Source organism: Betta splendens, chromosome 1 (genome assembly GCF_900634795.4).
Source record: "Betta splendens chromosome 1, fBetSpl5.4, whole genome shotgun sequence".
Classification (NCBI taxonomy): domain Eukaryota; kingdom Metazoa; phylum Chordata; class Actinopteri; order Anabantiformes; family Osphronemidae; genus Betta; species Betta splendens.
The window spans coordinates 8,045,510-8,066,374 of NC_040881.3; the positions used below are offsets into that span (position 1 = coordinate 8,045,510).

Sequence of the window (20,865 nt, forward strand, 5' to 3'; positions counted from 1 at the left end):
AGTGGGGTACTGCGCGGTGACGTTATCACACTGCGCAAGTTACGCAGCCCTCCGTACTGTAACTACGTACACACGTGCTCTCCGCTGCTTCCAGGTTACCGTTTTTTTTTTTATTCCACCGTCATCCTCGCGCTGTAGCATCACTCCCTGACAACAGCAGCGATGGCGGAGCCCGTAGCATCGGATGCAGCGGCGGCATCGCCACCCGCGGGCCTCTCTCCCGCAGCCAGTCCGGGCTCGGAGCCTCCATCCATGGCTCTCTCGCCCTCGGCGGACGGGTCCCAGCGGCTGCTCTTCTCTCACGACCTGGTGTCCGGGCGGTACCGAGGTTCAGTCCGCTTCGGTCTCGTGCGTATGATCCATGGCGAGGAGGATTTCGACTCCGACTCGGACCTCGACGATGGAGGAGGGAGAGGCGGCGGCGGCGGCGGAGGAGGCGGCGGCGCTGGTGGAGGACGAGTCCAGTGTGGTTCGGACACGGAGAGCGCCGCGGACACCCCGAGTCGGCCTCTCGGTAGGGGATTTGTCCGCGTCCAGTGGTACCCTGAAGGAGGAAAGCAGGACATCAGGGAGACAAAGGTACCACACGGCGGCTAACGCGTTAACTGTTGACACTGACACTAGCTGAATAACGGCCTCCGACCTGGAGCTCCGCCGTTTCCCGCTGCCCGTTGCAGCTTCGAAGGAGAAAAGTGTTCGCTCGTGATCCGGGGAGGATGCTTCGCTAAACCACCTGCCACCAAACGCATAACCTAGCTAGCTAACTGGCTAGCTCACGAGCACACATGCTAAGTAGCGCTTTAGCTAACGGCGCCGTAACACCCAGCCGGTGTCGGGCAGCGCTAATCAGGCTCGGTCCGTTAAAGCGCGTCCAGAAAGCGGCGAAACAAACAGCGGCCGACCCGTTGGCCGGTAGCGGGAGGCTCAGAGTCCAGACGCGGTCTGTGTTAGCTGCATTCCGCCCAGAGGCGAAGCTCGTCCTCGGCTCGGTGGTTCAGCTCCTCAGCTGGGTGTGACTTTGCCCGAGATCCAACGCTGTCGGAACAAAATGATGAAGCAGCCTAGTTCTTCACGCCACATCTGTTCCTCGGGGTTTAAGTTGGCATTTGCTGTGTCTGTGTGGATGAAGAGACGCTGATCTCTACAGTATAACCCATGAAGGCAGCATCTCTCTGTCTTGGGCCTAGACTTTGTGTGGAACACCCTCAGTGCCCTGTAAACTGATTAGAAGCCACATTTACAGACAGTAGTGACTATAACAGCGAGACATATGCGGAAAATGGATCCACTTATGATGTAAATACACTGACCTTGTTCACCTTCATTTTTATTGTTATACTTAAATACATAAACAAATATATTGTTTTGCTTCCACAGGTTTGGCAATGTGTATTTAACGACTTGAAAAGATTAAATAACTCTCGTAACAGACTCATCATCATCACCATCACCATCACTTGCTGTTTTGGTTCTATTCATTGTGTGTTGAGAGAACTGGGCTGTGCCTTGTGGAGCGGGACACAGGGTTTACATGGGGACCGACTGCTCTGGAAGCGGCTCCTGTTGGAGACCCGGGACTGGACCAGAAGGAGCGTTTCATTACGCTGCTTTGTCCCAGCGGCTCCGCGTGTAGAGCTCTGGTCATAGTGTCATTCAAAGCCGGTGGCAACAAAGGCTCAGTTAAACAATGAGACTGATGTTTAGCCAACATGTGGCGTTTTAATGCTGTGTCATTACTAGCGTGTGTCCCCAAAGCATCCAGTGCATGCTAGTGTACGTGCGCATGGATTTCATTCTGGACTGTTGTTGACTGAGTGGTTTTCTTGTGGTGGTTTGTGTGTGTGGGACAGCAGGATTTGTTGCTAATCTGTGTGCGACACGTCTCAGCAGGCTCTGTCTTAGTTGCATATGTCCTGAGAGGATGGTGAAGATTTAGATCAATAATTCATGAGGGCTTGCTGCAGTATGCTAAGTTGCATATTTCCAAGATGATTTCCACATTTTTTTTGTTGTGTTTCTTCTGTTTAAGCGCCTTTCTCCCAGGAGGAATCAGTGGAAGGAACACTGATGGTTAAAATGTCCCAGGCTTTCTGTTGATCTTAACAAAACTACCATTTAAAGCAGCAACAGTCATCAGATGTCATTAGTGTAATGTATTTGATACTGTGTGTTCAGATAAATGGAGCCACAGACAGGTTTACCTGCACCTACCTACAAACCTCAACCCCAGTTCGAAGCCCACCTCTTTTACCGTTACAAAATACTGAATGCTACGTGACTAGAATTCTCTGCAGTCATTCAGTTCACAATGAAGCCTTTTTTACACCAAAGTGTGCAGGTCCCGAGGCTGCACAACAGATCCAAATAATCACCCCTCCGCCCACTGTGCTCCACAGACGCTACCAGGTGTTGCTGCAAAAGGCCCTTGTTTCATGTGGCACAAGGCTTTAAGGCTGAACAGCCCACCTTTGGTCTCATTCGCTCATAGGACATTGTTCCAGAAGTCTTCGTGGTTCGTTAAAATGCAGTTTTCGAACTTCAGTTCCTTTCTTCAGAACAGGTTTATGCTATCATTCACACACGTTCATTGACACACGTCTTCATTTTGAAGTTTTCATTGTTCTTCTTCCCCTCAGCATCCTAGTGCTTTGGTTGCCATGGAAATAAAGACTTAATTTGTTGTCTATATGCGATTTTGACATTTTCGGTGCTGCCATTTCACTGTCGGTGGGGAACAAAGATGTATTGCAACTGGTGATGTGCCCAGTGCTGCATCTCACCCGCTGTGATGCTGCCAGGCCCGAGGGGTCGGGGGGGGAACTGGGAGCAGGAGTCCAGTGACTGGGCAGTGAGGAGAGGGTTGAAGAGCTTGGATTGCAATCGTGATGACAGGGTGAGTGCAGCGAGGCTGACTGTGCTGCAGAGAGAGGAAAAGTGAAGACCGGGGGGGGGGGGGTGGCAAGCAAGTCATCACTAATAAACATGTCAAAGCCTTTAGGAGGAAGGAAAATGAAATAGTGATGAGCTAATGAGACGGCAGGCAGCTAGCTAGCAGATGGCTGCTATGGAGATGAGTGGCCGAATAGGTTGTGAAGGTCCCACCTTCTGCTCTGCTCTGTTTGACGTGTGGACAAATAGATTTTACTGCGAGACCCACAAACTGCAGTAGCGTGGTTCACACTGTAACTGAGCAGCTGCCACAGGAAGTCACAGCGTTGGTCTTTCCCAGCTGAAGCAGCGATATGAGCCGACGATGCAGGGACACGTTAGCAGGTCTATTGCGCCGAAGGCCTTCGTGTTGGTTTTTAAGGCACCTGCTCCGCCGGAGAAGCATGATGTCACACGTCAGCCATCAGTCTCCCTGCCTCCTGAGTTAGCGCAGCTCAACGTGGCCGTTCTACATGCAGGAAGCGCAGTGAATACTTGATGTGTGGATCATTGTCTGTGAAAATCAATTGAAATACAAAGGATGTGGAAAGCTGCAGGTGCTGGATGCTCAGACCACAGGGTGACTCCCATCTGTCGGCCCGGCCCGGCCCAGCCCCCATCCATGAACACAGTCAAAGCCCTTTAGGGTTGGTCTTTTAGCTTATGTTACGGCAGTGAATCCACTGAATGCTTCCACTGGCGTTAACCTGCTACATCGCACACGGTCAGTCTGCTGCTTAGAAATGATGCTGGTAAATATGAGCTCATCAACCTGATGAGGGAAGACGCAGCCCGTGTCACTTTGTTGTCATCTGGTGGAAGTGGAGTTTTGGCCTGTTGACACACTGCTGCACCTGATCAGATCATTTAAATGTGAGGGTGACTGGTGTTTGGCGGTCAGGGAGACGGAGGACGTTTACCCCCCCCCCTTAAAAGTGGGACCGACTTGTTAAAGTGTGAAATGGGACGCGCTGAGAACGTGCGGTGCCGTCTGCACTCCTCACCTCATTGATCCTCTTTTTCCATTATCCTCTTTCCTTCTTGGCAGCGGACGCCTTTCTTCCTCTCCGCTCACATTGCTCTCGCTCCCACTCCGCCCTCGTCCGCGTGTCCGTCTCCTGCCTCCTTGACCTTTTTCTAAATAAACATGTCAGCGGCTGCTGCAGGAACCCTGTAAATGTCCCTGAGGTGGTGGCGTCCGTGATCTGTTCCTGCACTCGTGCTGATGCACGTGTGACGCTGTGCTTGTTGTTTCTACCTGGAGGCAGAGTGTTCACTGTAAACCTGACTTGGCAGGTGCATCGTTCCTCCCTCTCTCTTCTTCCTCCCCCCCCCCCCTCGTCTCCCGCTAACCCGTCCTGCACCTCCTCCCTCATTGTCCCAGTAGGCCAGTGATGGAGATGGTTGACGTAATGTGGTGCTTACTGGACGCTTGTCCAGCTCCTGCCCTGAGATTATGGCTCCCATTTGATCCTCTCGCATTGTTTCTCTGCATGGAACACATACATGCACGGTCACAATCAGACACTTGACAACCGTGCGGCCCAGCTTCTTTTAGTCACTTTCCCTACTCATCCTCCCGTCTTCCTCTGCAGTAAAGGAACTACCCAGTGGAGTGGCTGTCTGCTCTCTTTCTGCCTTCTCTGACTCCCTCTCCTTTTTTCAATCTTACTATCTGCTGTGCTCATGTCTATTTCTGGCTCTTGCCAGTCTTGCTTCCTCCCTCTCTCTCTCTCTCTCTCTCTCTCTCTCTCCCCCCCCTCCCTCCCCTCAGATCCATCTCGATCTCCCACATATTGGGCTTTCCCCTGGCTCCTCTGCTCATCACACCCTGTCTGCGTCTTCTCACCCCTCACTCTTTTTGCCATCGTCCTCCCTGATTTTCTGTCCATCATTTCATTTTTCCTATAGGCTCTCTTGAGAACCCTTCATGCATTTATCCTTTATGTCCAACTGTCTTTGTTACCGTGTCTTGTCTTGTCTCATTTCATATTTATGTATTTCCGTTCTTCTTTGTCTTTAACACCATGCTACGATTTTACTCTTATTTTCTTCATTTCTTATTCCCAAACCACAGAGTGAGTGTATGACTGTGCACATTTAGGCCTCTTATAATCCCCCTGTGGTCTCATCACTAAAAGGCTCTGTGCCTGCTTCCCTTATTACAGCCGTACACCCTTCCTGTGTGTCCCAGTCGATAGTCTTCAGTCAGACAGCGCTGCCCTCCTGCTGTAAGAACCAGGCACGGCTGTGAGGGAAGAAGCTGATTTTAGCTGTTTATCCACAGAAGACTTAAGAGGTTGCTCTTTTATTCCTTTGTTATTTAGGGAAACACATCCATAAACGTAGACGGAGGAGGTCAAGATTTTTTTCTGCGTCTTCAGTTATTTCTTTGTGGTTAAAGCACTGCAGATATCTAAACAGCCCTGGAATTAGAATAATGTCTCTGGATGCTTTGATGCTGCAGAGCTTGAAGATCTAGGGCCACGTAATTTACTGTGGTGTCTCTGCTTCTTGATACTGTGGGCAGGGAGTTAGTGAAGTTGGCAACAACTAGGACAGGCTCAATACCTTGGTCTTTGCTGATTCCATTGTTTTGTTATTCAAATACAGTACAATGAAGGAAATAAACAAACTGGCTGGATTTTCTGTCTTCAAAATCAAAAACATCAAACCTGCTCTCAGGATCTGTTGTGTGTATGAGTGTGTGGAAGAGGCTGTTCTCCTCCTGTATCATGGCTCTGCCGCATCACTAGACTAGTATCATTACAGGATGTAACTAGGTACCTCATTTATCATATGATGGACACTGGCAGCCTGACTGACTTAACTTTTACGACAGTTTGTGGTAATTTGACCTGCTCTTGTTCGCGGTTCATTATGTGGAGACGAGGCTAGAACCAGGAGGAGGAAGCCTGACGTAGTAAACTGTCTGTCAGAGTAGAGAGCAGGCGTGGCCCCGAGCTGCAGTCCTCTGCAGTGTCTCTCCCCCTCTTCCTTCTAGTACAGCACCTGAATAATGACTTGTGTTAATTAGGCTGGGAAGTCAAAGCAAATGCTGTCCTCCATCGATTTCTGTAATCAATCTGTCCCCTTCTACCCTATTAACCTGAATGGAGGCAGCCAGCGTTGTCGTCTTTTTTTAGTTCCAGGTGCCACACACACACACACACACACACACACACACACACACTACTTGCATTACTGCAAATGGATGCAGCCGCGTCTCTCTCCTTTTGTTGTCTGACTGTGTCCATTACCATATTGCTGCCTCTCCTCTCATGACTACATGAGCCATAGCAACAGCCAGATGCCGTGTTGTGAATTAGCTGTGTTTTTCAGAGCATTTTTCAGACCGTGTTTCCTTAATGCAGCTACTCTGTGCAACTGAGCTGCACAAGCCCCCTCCTCATGTGTGCGTTGAAATGAGGAGGTAGCACGTTTTAGTCCCCGAATAATGAGAGCTTTTCCCTGTGTACACTGTCTGAAAACAGGAGGTGTTTTCGCCAAAATTCATAGATCACTGCAACTTGTCAAACTTGTGTTAGTTTGAAATTTTTGCCTGGGCGCTCTGCAGACAGGTGTCTGATTTATTTGCAGACTTCAGGGATCTAGTTAGTTCTAATCAGTAATTCAACCAGTAATTTGTGGTATAGACAGAGTTCTGGTCAGGGATACAAGCGTCTGATTGCCGGGTTGTCTTCATTGTTATCACAGAGCAGAACTTTAAATAAGTAAACCTTTGTTAAATGATTTGCATTACAGCTTTTGTGTCTTATCGTGGACATTAGCATTCCACTTACTGTATGAGGACCCTTTTATCATTGTGATCATATCCAGAGAGCAGCGTAATACCTGTAACCTGCATGGATTGTTAAGAAGGCACACGGATAAGGAGCTGCCCCTCCAGAGTAAAGTCAGGTTTCCTTTGTGTTTCTATTGTTTGTGTTAAATGCTAAGTATGATCCGAGGCTAAGTCTCAGCTGGGATAATCAGTGATTACTGTATCAGTTGCCTGTTGAGGCAACGTGTGGCGGTGCTGTCATCCCAGGGAAATGCCTCCCTGCAATAAAAGTAGAGATCATCTCACTGTGATCAGTGAGACCAGTGTTCCCCGTCCTCTGTCTGTAATCACTTCCACCGCAGGGACCTGCTCTGCTGTAGCAAATTATTTTAAAACGGATTTAAATTCACCATACATTTGCAAGATGTATTGTTAAATTGGTTTAAGATGATACCGGCCGGCTAATTCATGTCACGTCTGGCTGACAGATGAACGCTAGTCATAATTTGTAATGGGCGCACAGGCCCTGCTGTGGGCGGGCTGTTACTAAGGTGTTATGTTAAATCTACAGTGAGGCTAAATGCAGGTGATTGATGTCATTTTGACTGTGTTCGAACGGCTACAGTTTGTACAGTAGCACACTGCGGCGCGACGCTCTGAAGGAATTTCAATGAAGACGACTGCACGTCCACAAACCGCCTTGTGCTCCTGAGCTTCTCTGGATAAAAGGTGTAGATGGAGGCGCGTGATCGGAGTGTGTGTGTGTGTAAGCGCACACATGCCCCTGTGTGTTTAAGCCCCAACACGACACACACGCGGGCACACACACACACGCTCCACTGTTCAATGAAGGAGTTTTGACAGGTTTTTGCAAGTGAAGTAGATCTTTAATGGACAAACATGTTTTCTACTTACTTTTCAGGCTCCAGTTGCTTTTTTGAGTCTCTACAGTAACAGTACAGTCAGTGATCTCTGGTGCAGATACAGCACAGTTTAAGAACAACAACCAAGCTGAATAACATTGCTCATCTGCGTTTGTATGGTTTATTCATCAGCTGAGTGGCAGCCAGTCCCTCTCCACTCACTCCTCCCAGTCATTACTTAACATGCAGCAGGCCTCCGTGTCTGGGTTGTCTTCATTCTCCTCCTTCCATCTGTCTGTGGCCAAACGTACACGCTCCTGCTGCTTTCTTTCTTTTCTGTGTTTCTCATTGAGCATTTCTTCATGTTTTAATACTGTAGTTTTCTGCCACACAGACATGAGGTAGTTGTAATAGTAGTAGTAGGTAATTGTGTGTTGGGTGCCGCTGCCCACGGCCTGTGTGCCGTAGCTGTAAGTCCCACAGATAACGCTCCTTTAATTAAATCACCCATGTGCTGTCTTGCTCACTAATGGTCTATTAATTTGCAGTGTTTTTGTCTACAGGACTTTGAGCAGTTTATTAACGGGGCGCCACACTTTCATGTATAAATGTGTAGAAAAGCGATGGAGTAAGAGAGAAATGTCCTCCGATATTCATCTGCCGTATCTGGAGAAGAGCAACGTTTTCTACCTTTTTTGTATTGGAAACCTTTCCAGGTTTATACAAATCAACTTCGTATGATTGTAGGAGTTTGTTTTCTTGTGCTAACACACACCTCCAATTTAAATACTATGATTTTTAGCTTGATCGGAGCAAATGCTGGCAGTCATCAGGTCTTGCATCTAATTTACTAAAGCAAATTGACTACTTGCACAAAGCACAATCGAGGCATTATTTTCCATTGAGCTTTAATGACTAATAGAATTGTTACAATGTAAATTTGATGCTGTGATCATTAATAATTTGCATTTTGGATCAATAGTAAAGATAAAGATATTGGTTTTGCTGAGTTTCATAAAGGTTTGAGCTTTTTCTTAGTGGAAAGTCAAAAAAACTACATAGAGTAAATAACTTGCACCCTCCAAAGTGGCCTGATAGGATCCACTCGGAATCTGAGTCACTTCTCAGCTTTGTTTCTGTCTGACTGATGAGACGCAGGGATATAGTGTGAAATCCTGCCCCATCACTCTGTTTTAATTTCAAGTAGGTCACGTTAAATAGGCCAGATGCTTTCCTGACAGACTTTTTCTTTCTGCTTCCTGCTCTTTAGAGATGAGAATAATTTGCAGCAATAACTACTACACATTGTAACCTCAGAGTTTTGGACGTTGTGTCAGGATGGGAGAACATTAGACTTTAGCCTTCATACCATGTCAGAGGGTTGTTAATTAGTCAGTAAGACCTTGAATCAAAGTTCAGTGCTTTTCCTAAAACAAATCCACAACTTTCAAGCACATCTTGCTCCTTCTGAAGTCTTGGAAGACTACAGATTGAGATGTGCATGTATTTTACGCAGTCACAGTTGGTGCTCAGGCTCAGTGTGGCTCTGCCTCTAAAGCACATACTGTAAAGTCATAGTATTCTAAGTGGCCTTTGGAAATCATGGAGCATCTTTCAGCTTTGTGTGCATGTCGAGGTTTGACTCTGCTGTTTTAGGTGACTGCTCGCTAACAGAGTAAGAGCAAAATTCAGCCTTCAGGAGCAGCAGCTTTTCCCCTGGGAGCCCAGTCTGTGCCAAGCTTAGCTGCTATTTCCTGCCCTGTGTTTCTTTGGGCTCGTAGGTCTTGATCAATACATGTTTTGGCTTCATGTGTTAATCCACCTTGGTGTAAACTACACTGTTTACCCACATCTTATTTTATATTCATCTTTAATTATTAATTGATAGTAAAAATGTGTTCATCTATCTGCTGGATCCACTCGCCGCAGGTTCATTGAGATGTGTTTCTGTTCAGGATGATTGAGGCTGCTCTCGGGGCGTTTAGCATCCAGGACTGTGCATGTTGCTGAGCGCGCAGGGAAGACGAGCGTGTGTCACATCATATTGGCTCATTTATCTTCGTCCAAGTGTCAATGCTTCGTTAAAAGGTTCTCCTCTGATGTGACTGTTATTTTAGGAATCTGATGATCCAATTTCTGCTGGTGTGAAATTCAAATGTCTTGCGTGCCTCCATTTTCTAAAACCGTTTGTTTTTTTTGTCCTACAGCTGAAACTGGAAGATCGATCCATTGTCATGAGAGACATTGTGCGACGGAACAATTCAAATGTAAGTGTTGTTTGCTCCGTCTCTTTCTTTTTTTTGGTCTCTTTCCATCCGCCTCTCTTTGTCAGTCACCTCACCGCCGTTCCATTTGCTGCCTCGGACATGACTGGAATGTAAGGGCTGGCTGACACTTTCACAGGACCAAAGGAGGCTTTCTGTGTTAACGCAGTGCAACAACTCAAGCTGAATATAGATACATTGGCAATAAATACTTTGGCAAGATTCTGGTTTCATTAAAATTCACTTTGTCCTTGAATTCCCAAAATATAGATGCTTCTGTCTTAGCAAAAGTTCATAATCTTTCAAACAAAGTTTCTGTTGATGAGCATAGTTGAGTGATGTTGATAAAGCGCTGACAGATGTGCTGAATTCGTTGCCTCACAGGACAACCAGTGTGGTATCGTGACCAACATTGACATCGAGTGTGCAGTGAAACTGGTGGGAACGAACTGTGTTCTGTATCCAGTGAACAGCAAGGACCTGCAGCACATTTGGGTAAGAGAGTTACACTGTAATTACTATTAATCACAGGTAGGATATTACATAAATGTCAAAATAAAACTTAAAATGTCTCAAATGAGAGCTCTAGGTTAATTTCTTACAATATCGGTGCTTTCATTCATCTTTGTTGATTGACTCATTCATACAACATAATTGACTGTGTGTAGTTTGAAGTGACCGTTGCCTTTCTGTGTTCTTCAGTCTTTTATGTACGGCGACTACATTGCCTATGACTTCTGGTTGGGGAAAGTGTATGATCTGACTAATCACATCATCCTCAAGCTTTCCAACGGTGCCAGGTACAGTGTGTGATTAAACAGGCCGTGACCATGTGTTAGTCTGTCCGGGCGACTTAAAGCTGGCACATGTTCATCATTGCCTCGTCCAGTGACCATCCACCCGTCGCCTCTGTCTCTTCCTGCCTCCAGGTGCTCCATGAGTGTGGAGGATGGGGCCAAGCTGTACGACGTCTGCCCACATGTCAGTGATTCGGTACGTGGCCACATGCTCAGTCTAAGTTATTGCTTCTAAAACCTCTGGCTGAATCAGCGAATCAAGTTTACATCTACACATATAACATTAATGCGTTGTGGCAGTTTCATTTAAATTCACGTTGCCTGTTTGTCACTGTTCTTTTCAGGGTCTGTTCTTTGACGAGGCTTATGGCTTCTACCCAGGCCAGGTCCTGATTGGTCCAGCAAAAGTCTTCTCTAACGTTCAGTGGCTGTCAGGAGTCAAACCTGTTCTAAGCAGGAAATGCAAGTTCAGGGTTGTGGTGGAGGAGGTAAGACATGGACTTAAAAACATTGTGAGCCCAGCTTGTTGTTCTGTATCTTTTCATCTTTCTAACCCTGCAGTTTTATTATTAGCAGTAGTGGCGGCAGACTCTGTTGCTAGTTTACTGTGGGTCAGGGTGACTTCAGAAGTCAGATGGTGGAAAACTGTAAAAGGCTCAGACTCCTACCAGTGTTAATAACAATATGCTGCTTAAAAACCTTAAAGTCTTTCACATATAGTAAAGGATGTCAAACGGCCTCTCTGTGCTTTCCCCAGGTGAAGGTGGTGGAACTGAAGGTGACCTGGATCACCAAGAGCTACTCACCCAAAGGCTCTGACGGCGTCTATCCACCTCCCTCCACCATCACACAGGAGAATCTAAGCAGGTGAGTCCACATCCCCTCACTTTGCTTCTCTGATGCCCTCGTGCAGCTTGTTGTTCACGGCCAGGTGTTGCCCTCTGTGCTGCGTTAGGGTGAGACGTCTGGGCTACTATGACCACACCCAGAGGCAGCTGGGAGAGAGGGCCCTCTACGTCTTTCCTGCCAAGGGGGAAGCCACGCGCATCACCTGTGAAGGACCAGAGGGGGCTCCAGTCATACCCGAAGACCCTGTTGCTAGAAAGGTGTCCATAACATTTGTTAATTTAGAGAATATTGCAGATTTAACTTTGATCTAATATAACAAGTCACCTGTTTGACAGTGGTAGGCTGTTACCTTCTTGGGAGAATATTATAACTTAAAATAAGCAGTCTTGCTCCAGAAGTTAATAACTAAAGTCTGGCAGTGCTCCTCGAATGCTGGTGTTAGAATGTGGTGGTAGAATGTCAGTAGTGTGAAAGTTTTGTTTGTGATCATCTTCAAACTCTGCCTGTGGTTTTCTCGTCTTCAGTTGAAAAGGATGTTCAAGAAAGATTTGGGGAAGAAGACGGAGAACGCAGACACGCAAGGTAGCAAAGAGACGAAACGTACAACACACGCTGTCTATTGCTTTGTCAGTCGGTCTTTGTTGCCTCTTCAATCAGACTCTATTGTTATAGAATTTCACTAGACTGAAATATTTCTGTGTCGCTGGAAGGTTTTTAATAGAACTACTGAAAACAAACAGAAGTGTTTTTTTTTTTTTTTTTTTTGTTTTTTTTTACCAAGTCACTATTATTACAGATGAATCATGTTGTGTATGATCCCTGGAAACATTGTATTAAACATTAACATGATGTTCTTTTTCCCACAAATATCCACAGGCATCACATTTGTAAGCTAATGAAACACAACAGTCCTAATATTGTCTTTTATCAAACTCATGAGTCTGATTGGTACTATATTTCATGATGAATCTATTCCAGTAAAGCAATAAATATAAACCGTGCATTTCCTATTTCTAATCAGTGATTTGTCTGTTGTTAGGGCTGGTAAAGATGAGCACTACAGTATGTTTTGCTTACATTCTCTCTAAATGAGCTGGGAACTATCTCCATGTAAATCAGAGGCAGAATAATTTAAAGATCCTGGGAGACTGCAGCGAGTGAGGCCTCAGTACAGAGGGAAGAGTCTAATTGGAAGTTGTGCTGCAGAGAAGAACACTTTGAATGAGAAATGTGTTTCTTTCTGTAAAGCAACGTCACATGGTAGAAAACATTGATGACATGATGACCCTTTTTACTTCAGTGCTTTGTTCATGTCTGTCGCTAGGCGAGCACAAGTTGGAGCACACTGACCCGTCTCATCCCAACAACAACGGCCCTGTGGTGTCCATCCAGAACCCCCCGGAGGCCCAGAACACCCACAGCACCTCGGCCGAGCATGGGGAGCCGGACGCTGATGACGAGGCTGCTGAGGACACAGACGACACCAGGTGCCACCATTTTTCGTCTGTACAGTAGAAGTGTAGCACAATGTCCAGTGTTTTGTCTTTTCATATTTATTTCTTTGCATGTTCAAGAAAAAAAAGGCAAATCTTTCGACTTGCTAATTCCACAGTCTGTTTTTTTATGGAGCCAAGCTGCCTTGATGATGCTGTGCAACTCGGCTAACATCAATTTCACACAGTTCATTTACTTTGATTTGCATTATTAATGAAACGGAGCCACTTGGTAATGAAATCCTAGTTTTATTGGTGGGTGATGGAGAAAAGGGAAGAAATGAAAATGGTAACTCACTCACAGTTTATTCAGGTTAATGTCCAATTACTTTTATCATTGAGTGTATAGTTTATTGCCACAGTAATGAAAGTTTAGCTTGTCTTCTCATGCACAGTCTTAACTGTCTGATCTTTAGAAATGGACCCTATTAAATAAATGCTTAAACTGTCTTGTATATATTTAACCTCTTGATTGGACCGGCAGCTCTCTGACGTCGTCAGCGAGCTCCACAGCCTCGTCTCAGAGCGGCGGTCTGGGAACCAACCGTAAGAAGAGCATCCCACTCTCTATCCGCAACCTGAAAAGGAAACACAAAAAGAAGAGGACCAAGTTCTCCCGCGAGTTCAAACCTGGAGACAGGTGAGTCAAACATGCAGCTCAATATATTTACTTGACTTTATGTTGCTCCTTGACATCATTCATCTTTTCTAAAGTCACATTTTTGAGGTGACTGCATTCCTCAGCAGTGACCAATGATTGATCTGGTAACTTTTCTTTCTTGAAGACATAAGTGTTTTGACATTTCAAAAAATCTATAGTGAACAAGGGTTTGACAGTGCTTCCCTCACACTTGGTGACCTTTCCTGCTGCTCTATTGGGAAATTGATGTAAAAATAAGACCAATGACGTCATCTGTTAACTTTTAAACCAAGCAGCAATGTCTGGATCTGTCTGAGCTCAGCAGCCAGTCCTTCAGTGCACTGATGGTTTCCTTTCCTCAACCACATGCCTCACAGCTTATAGATTTCACGCACAAAGCCACCACAGCGCAGTAGATTATTTAAAGTCTATCATTTAGTTACCAGGAGAATTCAAGATCATCAAGTATTTAGCTGTAGGTTTGAGGACTTCTGGACTCAGCTGACTCAGTCTATCGTCTTTACAAACATAATTATCAAGCACAATTCAAATGACTCTTTCAGAGTGGCAGTGGAAGTGGTCTCCACCAAGACCACAGCTGATGTGATGTGGAAGGACGGGCAGATGGAAAAGGGGATCCGATCAAATGACCTCATTCCCATCCAGCACCTCGACAGCCACGAGTTTTGTCCTGGAGACTTTGTAGTAGACAAACGACGTAAGTTTATGAAGTTTATTTCTGCCCCTGTGCTTTTTCCTACAGTGCAGTTTGTGTATCCTTTTTTGTGATGTTAATCTTTTGTTTGTCATTTTTCAAACCTTACCTTGTGCTTGTGTTGTTTTCTTCAGCTCAAGCGCTGCAGGACCCCAGCCTGTACGGTGTGATTCAGTCTGGGGACCACAAGGGGCGAACGTGTGTCGTGAAGTGGATCAAACTCAACACCAGCAGTGACGATGTGGAGGTCTGTGAGGAGAAGCACACGGCTGTGTCTTAAAGGCAGCGAAAAAGCTTCACGTTTAAATGTTTGTGTCCGAGCGCGTGGGAGAGAGAGGCATAAGTAATGTGAGGGAGTCGGGGGTGAGTGTGCAGTAACCATAGCAACTTCGTGGGACGAAAGGTGTCATGTCTTGGTATACTGTATGTGCAGGTTTAAAGTGTGAAATGAAATGAGGTTAATAGTCCTTTCTTTGCTTTAACCCAGGTTATTGGTGTGGAGGAGGATGTCAGCGTGTACGACATTGCAGATCACCCAGATTTTCACTTTCGCACCACTGACATTGTCATCAGAATATGGAACTCTGAGAACGGGCAGAACGACTGTGAGAATGAGGTGAGGACCAAATGGACACAATAGGCTTCACAATCTGGACAACACACTTGTGTGTAGACTTGTCATTCTGTAATTACCATCCTTGCAGACGTCAGTAGGTCAGGTGTCCAGGGTGGATGTGAGCAGCAAAGTGGAGGTGGTGTGGGCAGACAACTCCAAGACCATTGTCCTACCACAGGTAAACGTTTGTCCTCGATAAAAGGAATGTGGTTTCTGACTGGAGAGATGTTTGTTGCTGATGGTCTTCTGACACACAGCATCTCTACAACGTGGAGTCTGAGATCGAGGAGACCGACTACGACTCTGTGGAGGAGACCAGCAGCGTCTTGTCCACCGAAGAGTGGGAGGACGAGAGCGACAGCTGGGAGACGGACAATGGCCTCACCACGGAGGAAGACAGCCACGTCAACAATGCCGAGGCCACAGATAACGCCACCCCCACCCCCACCCCCACCAGCTACAGGACGTTTATCATCCCCCCACAGGAGGGCAGCAAAGCCGGGGTCACCAGCCCCACTAATGTCCCAGGGGAGGAGGGGGAAGCATCTGTGGCTGTGGCCAGTCCTGCTTCTGGAGGAGGTGAGGACCTTGACACTTTACCAGCTGTTTTTAGCCATGACTTGCAGTCTTTGACCTATACTTGTTACTTGTTTGCCTAGGAACAACCCCAGGAGGAGCCGTCAATGGAGCCGAAAAGCCCAGTAAAGATGGCGCCTCTCTGAGTTTCAGAGAGTTAAAAGAGGCCTTGAAAATCCTGGAGAGCCTGAAGAACATGACTGTGGAGCAGCTGTGGGCTGGCGGCTCTCCGACCTCCCCGACGTCCGCTGAACCCGCTTCCACAACTAATGTAGCGACTTCTGTGACGTCCGCGGCCCCAGAGAAACCCACCAAGGAGAAGCGCTTCCTAGATGACATCAGGAAGCTGCAGGAGAACCTCCGGAAGACGCTGGATAACGTGGCCATCGTGGAGGAGGAGAAGATGGAGGCTGTGGTGGAGGCAGGGGGGAGTGGAGGAGCAGGGACAGAGGTAGGGCTTAAATCTAAAACAAAGTATATCTAGCACTTATCCATATCTTTACTTGCACTTGAAGAGTTGATTCAGTTTGGGCACAAACCTTCCAATGCAGTCAAATATAAAGACTCTTCTTTCTTCTAACTTCAGGCAGAGAGAGCTGGAGAGGAGAAGCCCCAGCAGGAGCCACAGACACCAGTCGCTGGACAGGAGTGGCCCAGTGAGTTTCTCAGTGACACACCAGTATTGTGCCAACAGAGTGGTGGCAAACCTGGTGTCACCTTCACCAGTGCCAGGGGGGAGGTGTTCTCTGTGCTGGAGTGGGCCCCAGGTAAGACACTACTGCTACTACTGCTACTACTGCTACTACTGCTACTACTACTACTACTACTACTACTACTACTACTACTACTACTACTACACATCTCTAGTCCTGCTGTTCATTTTTCTTCTTCACCATCTGTCACTTAAACACAAGTCACGAACATTATCACTTAGCTTCAACTTTAAACTGTGGTCTTCAGAGTTGGAATTTTGTTCTGTTTGAGCAATTAAATCAGCCAGGCTGAGTTTTCCTCATTACTATGAGCCACAGTAGCTGCCTCCCATTTTAATTCGGTCATCGTTCTCGTCTGCATCAGTTAGTTTGATTAATTCATTTCCCACACAAGCTAAGTTGTATTTTCACATAATTTCTTTCCTTATTTTCAATTCAACTATTTTTTTTTTTTATAGACACTCACTCATTCAAGAAAATGGAGTTTCAGCCAGCGGAGGCAAAGAAGTTCTTCAGCACAGTGAGGAAGGAAATGGCTCTGCTTGCAACGTCGCTGCCCGACGGCATCATGGTCAAAACCTTTGAGGATCGTATGGTGGGTTTCTGTTGTAAATGTCAAGGTTATCTGTGCCAGATACTGATTATCCGCCATCACGCCCTTCAGCATTAACTTGCCAGCTTCTCCATTGCAGGACTTGTTCTCAGCGCTGATCAAAGGCCCGACTCGCACCCCGTACGAGGACGGTCTGTTCCTGTTCGACATCCAGCTGCCCAACATCTACCCAGCTGTGCCGCCTCTGTTTCGCTACCTGTCTCAGTGCAGCGGTCGCGTCAATCCCAACCTCTATGACAACGGCAAGGTGTGCGTCAGTCTGCTGGGGACCTGGATCGGCAAAGTGAGTTTGTGTTGCACTCGGAAAATTCTGCGCGTCTGTTTTTGTCAGTGTATATAGTGAAATATTAATGGACATGGATAAAAGCTATTTTTTGTTTAAACAACTGCACTACACGCTGTATTCTGATTTTGTGTTGATGTGATCCACAGGGCACTGAGAGATGGACAAGCAAGTCCAGCCTGCTGCAAGTCCTTATCTCCATCCAAGGTTGGTGTGTGACTGACAAACACACACACACACACACACACACACACACACACACACACACTTATGATTATTAAAACGGTGCAGTGTTTCGTGGACTCATGTGTGCGTTTCATGTGCAGGCCTCATCCTCGTCAATGAGCCTTACTATAACGAGGCCGGCTTCGACAGTGACAGGGGCCTGCAGGAAGGCTATGAGAACAGTCGCTGTTATAACGAGATGGCCCTCATCAAGATGGTCCAGTCTATGACGCAGCTTCTGCAGAACCCCGTGGAGGTCTTTAAACAAGAGATCCAGGAGCACTTTGTTTCTAGCGGCTGGCGGCTCGTTCACCGCCTGGAGGCGTGGCTCGAGCTCCACGAGGCCGCAGAGAGAGGGCAGGCGGCGCACCGGGCTCCCTACTCAAAAGACCGCTCCTCATCTGTGGAGCCTGTGGACGAGCAGCTGCCCCTGGGAGCAGCGCCTGCGGTCGTGGCCCACAGCACCCCCAGTAAGCCTGTGGAGGAGGGGCTCGCGGGAGCGACGGTTACCAGTATTATGGAGGAGGAGCTGGAGGATTCAGGGCTCAGTGCCTCCACCACAGCGGCTTCCCAGGCGAAGCTGAGCCAGAACTCGGACTGTGACGGCTCCACGGTGGGCGGGTCTCACGGTGGGGAGAGCAGAGCCGGCTCTACAGCCTCTACAGGCGCGGGCTCCGTGGGAAGCCAGCCAGTGGTGCGACCAAAGAAGCGAAGAAAGAGCTACAGGAGTTTCCTCCCAGAGGGCAGCGGCTACCCAGACATAGGCTTTCCACTCTTCCCGCTCTCGAAGGGGTTTGTGAAAAGCGTCCGATGCGTGCTGCTGCAGTACAGGGCGGCGCTGGCCGCCTCTGGCATGCCTCAGCACACAGAGGACAAGTAAGTGCCTCCTCACCCCCCCCCCCCCCCCCCCCCCCCCCCCCCCCACACACACACACACACACACACACTCTGCACTGTTCCCCGCTCTCTGTCTCCTCTGTTCATCTGCCTCAAGCTGTAGAAGACGAAGCATTACGGATCTGGTGGCTTCAGCTCTCTGTGCCCCCGTCCAGAGATGCACTCAGCCCTCAGCACTGCCCACGGTTTCCTGCCCTTCTCCTCCTTCTCTGACTCATCTCTGCTCCCGCTGCCCCAGACTCCACAACTTTATGCCTGTTTTTTGTTCTCTCTGAAGTTCCTGTTGCTCAGCATCACAGCAGACCAGTGCAGTGTGTGGATGAGCTGTCACATAGAAACCCTCATCTTCTCATGGCCAAAGGTTAAAACGGAGCTTTTACCAGAGACAGTCCGAGTTTCACCATCAGCTGTGGCGGTGTGGCTGCCTCACAGGACTGAATGAGATGATGAAACTGTGCCGTGCCCCCCCCCTCCACCGTACAGGTGGGGATTTCCCTGACAGCAGTCAGCGGGTGAGACTCCCTAAAAACCGCACTGCCCAGCTCTCTCTGTAGCACTACTGGTGTTTTCGCTGCACCATCCTGCACTAACACCAACAAACGGACCATCTGGTCTGGGAGCAGCGACATCGACCAGGACCATTCTTTTTCGGTAGAAAACACTGGTTGTACGCTTTCTGCCAAATCCTCTAGTTACACGCAAACACACACACACGCGCGCACTAAGTCGAACGTACTGAATGTCGGTAAAACTGCCAGCCACAACAGCTTCACGTCTTTTTCCACCATTTTTGTACTTTTCTTGGCCGGCCGCACAGCGAACATGGAGTGACGACGTTTACACACCGCAGGCATCACCTTGTAGCGCGTGTTGAGCGGGTCATGACCTCACACGGCCGCTGCCTCCTCATACGACGCGTCGGTTCACGCTGTGGAGACTCCAGCGGAGGCGGTCGATGAGCTGGAGCCGGTGAGCTTGTGCTTTGGAGTTTGGACCCGGTCAGGGTTGCAGCGCGGCCTTCAGGGTGGAGCTTCTCTGTGACGGAGGGGAACTCTGCAGAGTAGATCTGAAAAAAGAACCCGACGCATCCGTTCCGTCATCTCACATCGACATGTTGCCTTACTTGAATTGTAATCTCATACTGTGTTGTACGGAGTTCCTCATTTCAAGCTTCAGACACAAACCACATGTAGAAACCACCTACTCCCTGATCTAGTTGTTCCCCCTTCATGGTGCAGATCTTGGATCAGATTTTCCTCGTCTCGTGGGTTTAATAACATCGGAAGGTGACACTGAGGGTTTGTTGCCACTCCCTTGTGGTTTTCCGTGTTTTCCCATTGGGGCTCCCGTTCTTCTGTCTCTTCTGCTTATATTGGGTTTTATTTACAGACTTGAACTCACCTTCGGTCTACTCGTGCTTCCTGGGGAAATCGGAGCAGTCTTTGTTTACATCTTTTTTTTTTTTTTTAATTGACTCCATTCAACATTGACTATAGTGTTCTTTTTCCCGACAGATATGACATTATTGTTATTGTATTTATTATCATGATTATAACACAGGTTGTGCTTGCCATGATCTGTGAAACGAAGAGGGATTTTACTTGAACAATGAGCCTTGAAGCAGAATGAGAGGGCACATGTGCCATATGAGTGATCAAAGCATGAGACAGGAGCTGCTGCATTTTAAAGAGACTGAAGCTAAAAACGTCATTAATGAGGGTTGTTTTGTTTGCTTTGTCCACGATCATTTTTCTTCTCACTACAAATCCTGTGGCCATTCCTGGATTTCATTTCACCCTCATCTTGTCGCTGCCTTTAATTCCAGAGGACGAGTCCTCGCGTCTTCGCTGGCTGCAGTAGCTGCAGCTCGATGTTGTTTTTTCCCCACCGACATGCTGCTGTTTGCAAAGTGTCACTGACACAGGTCTTGTGTTTCCGGTGTCAGACACGAGAAGTGGGAGGTGCGGTCACGGTGCCAAGAATCTCGCGGTGATGTCTTTGCTCCTTAATTCACCTTCTTTGTCATTTATCTACAACCACAGAAACAGAAAATGTGAAGCTACACCTAGAAGCAAAAACCCATCAGGATATTAAGCACACGATGCTGTGTACAATTTTCTGTGTATGTGTGTAAATTAGTCAGATTTAATCATGATTATCATCATTTATTATTATTATTATATTATTACTGCAAGATGTTTGTTTTACAGCCAAAGCATGTAACATGTTGCTTTAAGCCTTTTGATGGGGCGACACACGAGACTTGACTGTACGATGTCTACATTTCCACAGTGGCCTGTTATTGATATATTTAAAAAAGAACTAATAAAGTTATGATTTGTAGCCTGATTCCCTCTGTACAGCTGTCATGACTATAATGATATATAAATATATATATCTATATACATAACCACATACAGGATCTATTTAACACAAACCTGAGTTCTAACAGTCAAGTGGATGCTTGGGGCATTTGTACAAAGTGCTGAGTCTGTATTGTCCTTAAGATTTCATTTTTTTATTGGTTTAATTTTGTTGCTTAAGACAACTGTATAGTGATGTATTAAACTTTGCAAGCAGTACCATAGAAACACTGTGGCTTTTTTTCA

At 47.1% G+C, this 20,865-nt stretch overlaps 1 protein-coding gene across 1 annotated transcript; it reads left to right on the top strand.

The window, feature by feature from the left end:
* The first annotated feature begins 162 nt into the window (after nt 1–162).
* Nucleotides 163–20,838, top strand: ube2o (ubiquitin-conjugating enzyme E2O). Its single transcript, XM_055511591.1, has 22 exons — nt 163–579; nt 9,783–9,842; nt 10,224–10,334; nt 10,542–10,639; nt 10,769–10,832; nt 10,981–11,124; nt 11,394–11,503; nt 11,592–11,742; nt 12,010–12,067; nt 12,810–12,972; nt 13,463–13,618; nt 14,182–14,336; nt 14,468–14,580; nt 14,821–14,949; nt 15,038–15,127; nt 15,207–15,528; nt 15,609–15,976; nt 16,112–16,292; nt 16,697–16,833; nt 16,931–17,134; nt 17,284–17,341; nt 17,461–20,838. The coding sequence occupies exons 1-22, from the start codon at nt 163–165 to the stop codon at nt 18,237–18,239; spliced, it is 4,068 nt and encodes a 1,355-aa protein (XP_055367566.1). The 3' UTR covers nt 18,240–20,838.
* The last annotated feature ends 27 nt before the right edge of the window (nt 20,839–20,865 follow it).